Below are 6,834 nucleotides of genomic sequence, written 5' to 3' on the forward strand. Positions count from 1 at the left end.
ACAAAGGAAGAAATTTCCTTGTGTCCCAGTTTGGGGAAAAAAAAAAAAAGTAAAACCACGTACAGTAATAAAAACACTTAAAATGTGGCAAAAGGAGGGCTTAAAAGCAGAAATGTAAAGCTTGTACTTTGCAAAACATATTTACATCAATTCTTAATTAACATGCACAGTATTGGAGCAGTTAGGAATTGTCAGGGGAAAAACATATTTGATAGTACATATCTGATATTTATTGTGGTAGGAAGAGTGGAATTTTGGACCAATGAGATTTTAGAGTGGGCGTGGCTACCCAGCAACACAAACAGAAACCAAAAGATGGCTGTTTGTCCTGATTAAGACTAAACTCTGATTCTATTTTCTGATTTGATGCTTTTATTGTTTATCGCTTTATCGCATCATGTGTGGTTACTTAGAATATGTTATTATAACAGTTTAAATCCATTCCACAGATTCTCCATAAAAATCTATGCCAAAAATGTGGTAAATATCACCAGGTCATTTATACAGATGTACACAACAGCCCCCTGCCTCGTCTTACTAATCTTGTGAAAAGAGGTTTTCTAAGCAGCAGGAGGACAAACACACACACACAGTGAGGTAGATTAATGTATGCCTCCATCTCTCCATGTATCAGTCAGATATTATTTATAACCAGATGTGAGGAGAGACCCTGTAACCCCTCTAGTGCTGTTGTGCAAGAGATAGTCATTGAGAGCAATATAATAAATCTGACAGAAATAAAGAGGAAGGTATGAAGGGAGGTTAATAAAGTGCCGGCCGCATGGAAGAGAGAATAAAATCAGAGACGGTACCGTTGTCAGACAGGTCCAGACTGCAGATGGCCTTGGCCTCAAAGATGTGTTCCTGAATTACCTGAGCTCCAGCCGACCTCAGCTACAGTAACACAGAGTACAAAATCACACACACAGTTTTAAGAAAAGATTGATATAATTCTTTGATGTGTAAATGTGGGTGTGTGAGTCTGTACCTCACAGCAGCTGATGTCAAGCTCCAGCTCAGATAGATGAGTGTTGGTGGCCAAGCCCTGTAGTAACAATCTAAACACCATTTACACTGGGCATTAATAATGAGATAAGAACAAAATATGTTGATGATGTTGATGATAAAGATGATATTTTCAACTTTCTATTTAAAAAGTAAATAAATAAATAATAAAGTTTTCCAACAGCACAACTCAATTCTTAATTAACATGCACAGTATTTGAGCAGTTAGGAATTGTCAGGGGAGAAAACATATTTGATAGTACATATCTGATATTTATTGTGGTAGGAAGAGTGGAATTTTGGACCAATGAGATTTCACAGTGGGCGTGGCTACCCAGCAACACAAACAGAAACCAAAAGATGGCTGTTTGTCCTGATTAAGACTAAACTCTGATTCTATTTTCTGATTTGATGCTTTTATTGTTTATCGCTTTATCGCATCATGTGTGGTTACTTAGAATATGTTATTATAACAGTTTAAATCCATTCCACAGATTTTCCATAAAAATCTATGCCAAAAATGTGGTAAATATCACCAGGTCATTTATACAGATGTACACAACAGCCCCCTGCCTCGTCTTACTAATCTTGTGAAAAGAGGTTTTCTAAGCAGCAGGAGGACAAACACACACACACACACAGTGAGGTAGATTAATGTATGCCTCCATCTCTCCATGTATCAGTCAGATATTATTTATAACCAGATGTGAGGAGAGACCCTGTAACCCCTCTAGTGCTGTTGTGCAAGAGATAGTCATTGAGAGCAATATAATAAATCTGACAGAAATAAAGAGGAAGGTATGAAGGGAGGTTAATAAAGTGCCGGCCGCATGGAAGAGAGAATAAAATCAGAGACGGTACCGTTGTCAGACAGGTCCAGACTGCAGATGGCCTTGGCCTCAAAGATGTGTTCCTGAATTACCTGAGCTCCAGCCGACCTCAGCTACAGTAACACAGAGTACAAAATCACACACACAGTTTTAAGAAAAGATTGATATAATTCTTTGATGTGTAAATGTGGGTGTGTGAGTCTGTACCTCACAGCAGCTGATGTCAAGCTCCAGCTCAGATAGATGAGTGTTGGTGGCCAAGCCCTGTAGTAACAATCTAAACACCATTTACACTGGGCATTAATAATGAGATAAGAACAAAATATGTTGATGATGTTGATGATAAAGATGATATTTTCAACTTTCTATTTAAAAAGTAAATAAATAAATAATAAAGTTTTCCAACAGCACAACTGTTTTCAACATTGATAATAACAGGAAATGTTTCTTGAGCACCAAATCAGCATTTTTGAATGATTTCTGATCATGTGACACTGAAGACTGGAGTAATGGCTGCTGAAAATTGACCTTGGCATTACTAGAATACATTTTAAAATATTAGTTTTTTTTTAATTAGTGCTGTCAAATGATTAATCGCATCCAAAATAAATGTTTTTGTTTACATAATATATGTATGTGTACTGTGTTTATTTATTATGTATATATAAATACACAAACATACAGTATATATTTAGAAAATATTTACATGTATATACATTTACATATTTATATTATTATATTATATATAAATATATTTAATATATAAACATAACATATTTTTCTTAAATATATACACGCATGTGTTTGTATTTATATAAACACAAATATACACAGTACACACTCATATATTATGCAAACAAAAACTTTTATTTTGGATGCTATTAATCGCGATTAATCGTTTGACAGCACTAATTAAAATAGAAAAGAGCTATTTTTCATATTTTAATCATATTTTACAATATTACTGTTTTCAATATATTTAAAAAAAAATCTTACTGACCCCAAATTTTTTAATGTTACGGTATACAAAACTCATTACAGATATTTTGGCCATAAGGCCATCATCACAGGAGATATATTCAAGCTTGTAACACACACATTTATGCTAAAATTGGCACAAACCCCATACCTGAGAGCTTCTGGAGGTAGTTTAGTTCCAGACAATCCCACGTATTTTAACACAGTGCTCTTGCTGAAGAAATCCCTCACACTGCGTGTGACCTCTCGTACTTTCCTAGCACAGTCACACAGATCAGTATGTACACGCAGCCTGTGTAGAGATGCTTTTAATCCATAATGTCACTTTTGATGGCTCACCTATGAGAAAAAGTGTTCCTGGAGAGGTTGAGGTAGCTCAGAGTAGTGCAGCAGCCCGCAGACAGAGACACAAACAACTAGAGAGAAACAGAAATAGACAGAGAAAGGTCAAAGGTACTCTAGATACGTTTAGTGAAAAAAAATCAAGCTGGTTTACGGCTAGCTTTGACATTGGATAAATAATTCATATATGACATATCCTAATATCCCTAATTGATTTTACACTACAAAATAAGCAATCAAACAAGTTGCAGAATATAACTGATGTGACTCACTGTGTCTAGAGGGCAATCTGCGTAGCTGAGGTCCAGGTGAGAAACTGCATTTGGAGCAGATAGGAACTTAAAGAGGCTCTAAAAAGAGACAGACAAGCATGTTATTTCAAAGCCGCCCCAAGTGTTCAACTCTATTTATTATTTTTTGCTAGATTTTGCAATGCTGGTGATGAATAAAACCTATCAGACATACAGGCAGACATATGCAGCCATGCGAAACCAAGACATGGCTTCTGTAATCACAAATAATATTCAATGACTGCAAACAACATTTATAGTCCCTCGAAACAAAAAGTTTCTGTACTGAATGTACTGAAATGCATCATTGATTCCATTCCCTTCTATAACACAGCAGGACACTGAAATTGAAATTGATCTATATATTACACACCCATACAATGATCAACAATAAGTCCGCGGGCAAGTGTTAAGGACGTTTCGGGCCAGTTGACACGAGTGACACGTTTGGGTTAGTGCTGCGTTGTCACTATTTGTTCGTAGATTTTTTTTGTTTTTGTCACCGAAGTACTATTAAGTTTTCTTTTCTTTTCAGTTTTCCAATGAAAACAGTATTTTTTTTTTGTTATTTACAAAATCATTTTACTTAAAGGTGAATTCAATGGATCAAAAGTGGGAGTAAAGGCATTTATAATGTTACAAAAAAATTCTATATCAAATAAATACTGTTCTTTTTAACTTTCTATTCATACTATTATATTATATATTATTTATATAAATAAATATAATATAATAATTTATATAATTTATTTTATTTATATATATATATATAGCTGTTCTTTTGAACTTTCTATTCAAAGGATTTAAGCAACACAGCTGTTGCCAACATAATATGATTATTAAATGATAATAATAAGAAATGTTTCTTAAGCACCAGATCAGCATATTAAAATAATTTCTGAAGGATCATGTGACAGGAAACAGTGATTTTAAATTGTAATAATATTTCATAATATTACTGTTTTTACTGTATTTTTAATTTAAAAAATGCAGCTTTGGTGAGAATAAAGTGTTTTTTTTATGTTTTTTATCTTACAGACACTAAACTTTTTAATGGCGGTGAATTAATGTTTTATACACATATATTTAAATTATATAAATACATTTATATATGGTGTATATTATATAAATGTATATATAAAATGTCATTTTACATATTAAAAATTCATTTCTTATTTAGAGGTAAAAGTCATTGTATCTACCTGCTGTCTAAATGACTGAAGTCAATGAGGTTGAAAACCCGACAGTTCTGAACATGGTAAATGTTATCGACGTCCTAGAAACCACAGGAGCAACAAGTTCTTAAAACCACCATCGCTTATCCTTTGACAATTTGATTCTTATTAGTTGTGATTACCACAGACCCACTGAACTTCCATACAGCAAGGGAACTCATTGAAGTCACATAAAGCTGCATAAGTGTCCGAAAAGCCTCCTGTGAAGGACCAAAGAGAATGTCCAAATCAAATGAAATCTAAATGTGACTATTCCCTACAGCTGATCACACAAAACTGTTTTGGGAGTGACAACGTTATCATCTGACCACATGGTCCAACTGCTCCATTCACATGTTCTTCAACTCTAGAGGCAAGACTGCATAGCCGCTCTTGGAGGTCAGGGGGAACTTTCTTCAGCAACTTCCTGATGGAGGTTGATAAAGGAAGTGTAGGATCAGTAAAACACATCAGCCAACACAAATTCTTTCTTTAGTTTTCCAGTCAGTGGTAAAATAACTTGATATACGCAATGAAAATGCTGGCACTCTGTGGCATTAGATAATGGCTTCTAAAGGTCATATTATTTCCATTTGTGGGCAGATAAATCTGTTAAGACTTTTGAGAAGAAGTGAGTCAAATCAGTGAAGACCTTATGGTTTAAGTCATTAGAGTTTATCACAAGGAATAATATGGACAAGTGAAACTATATCAAGATCATCCACTTTTCTACAATGATTGATAGGACCCAGATTTCACACTAGACATTCAATACATAAAATAGGCCTACATTATGGTCAGCACAAATGTGTATATAAGTGAACACGTATTTAATGTAGTCTGGATCATATTTATTTTATAGGAAGAATTAGTTGAAAAATGACCTGATTTCTAATTACACGCTTACATTAATGTGTGGTCAAATTAATGTAATGTGAAATTACGCTGTGAAATTTTGCAGGCAAATTACAGTCATTTCAATAGGAATCCCAGCGATTAGGAGTTTCAACGGCGAAGAAGTTCCTCACGGAGATTTCACTCATCGTGCCGACCAACAGAAAGCTGTCATACATCTCTACACTATGGAAAATTTTTCTTTTTTGCCTGCACATTTTTGCTAATGTGACCAAATATGTAAGAAATGTAAACAGAAAAAGAATCTAAAAATACTACAGGAAAAATCTGCTAATTGGTTCAAATTTATCTTAAGTTCAAAAAAATATTTTAATTTATTTAACTTTTTATTAATGTAAACAGTATTGTAAATTATTAAAATGTTTTATGAGTATCTTAATATTTACAGAGAAACATATTATATTTAACAGCCTTGTAAATAAATATATATACACATATATATATATATTTATAGGCAAAATGTATATTTTAAGCGTAAATTATAAATGTGTATAAATATTATTGTTATGAAATAATTGTAAAAATATACAAAATATTCATTCAATTTAAGTTAAAAATGTATTGCATTATTTATGTTTAAACCCTTGTACAGTTTTGCTAACAGTCTTTGAGGATGAGTTCATTACACCTGCCCATGTTTGCATTTGTGCCTAAGTACTGTAGTACAAATTATAAATGTGTATAAATATTATTGTTATGAAATAATTGTAAAAATATACAAAATATTCATTCAATTTAAGTTAAAAATGTATTGCATTATTTATGTTTAAACCCTTGTACAGTTTTGCTAACAGTCTTTGAGGATGAGTTCATTACACCTGCCCATGTTTGCATTTGTGCCTAAGTACTGTAGTACGGAAGTTCTAAGCGGCCATGCATTATTTTTTTTCCCCCTTCTTGTTTTCTCGTTATAACGACTTATTTTCTCGTTATATCGACATAACGAGAGTTGTTTTCTCGTTATAACGACTTATTTTCTCGTTATATCGACATAACGAGAGTTGTTTTCTCGTTATAACGACTTAATTTTCTCGTGATCTCGACATAACGAGAGTTGTTTTCTCGTTATAACGACTTAATTTTCTCGTGATCTCGACATAACGAGAGTTGTTTTCTCGTTATAACGACTTAATTTTCTCGTGATCTCGACATAACGAGAGTTGTTTTCTCGTTATAACGACTTAATTTTCTCGTGATCTCGACATAACGAGAGTTGTTTTCTCGTTATAACGACTTAATTTTCTCGTGATCTCGACATAA

The 6,834-nt window shown here is 33.3% G+C and overlaps 1 protein-coding gene across 1 annotated transcript in view; it reads right to left on the bottom strand.

The window, feature by feature from the left end:
* The window catches only part of LOC107596985 (F-actin-uncapping protein RLTPR-like), a 39,183-nt gene extending 34,053 nt beyond the window's left edge, over positions 1 to 5,130 (bottom strand). Inside the window, exons 1-8 of the mRNA XM_016287870.1 lie at positions 4,989 to 5,130; positions 4,810 to 4,880; positions 4,648 to 4,721; positions 3,428 to 3,503; positions 3,153 to 3,229; positions 2,965 to 3,069; positions 2,043 to 2,112; positions 1,867 to 1,948 (exon numbers count right to left, since the gene is read on the bottom strand). Coding sequence (XP_016143356.1) covers positions 1,867 to 1,948; positions 2,043 to 2,112; positions 2,965 to 3,069; positions 3,153 to 3,229; positions 3,428 to 3,503; positions 4,648 to 4,721; positions 4,810 to 4,880; positions 4,989 to 5,130 — 697 coding nt within the window. The remainder of the gene's footprint in view (positions 1 to 1,866; positions 1,949 to 2,042; positions 2,113 to 2,964; positions 3,070 to 3,152; positions 3,230 to 3,427; positions 3,504 to 4,647; positions 4,722 to 4,809; positions 4,881 to 4,988) is intronic.
* Between the last annotated feature and the right edge of the window lie 1,704 nt (positions 5,131 to 6,834).

This window comes from Sinocyclocheilus grahami, unplaced genomic scaffold, assembly GCF_001515645.1.
Source record: "Sinocyclocheilus grahami isolate Dianchi unplaced genomic scaffold, SAMN03320097.WGS_v1.1 scaffold225.1, whole genome shotgun sequence".
In the NCBI taxonomy this organism is placed as follows: domain Eukaryota; kingdom Metazoa; phylum Chordata; class Actinopteri; order Cypriniformes; family Cyprinidae; genus Sinocyclocheilus; species Sinocyclocheilus grahami.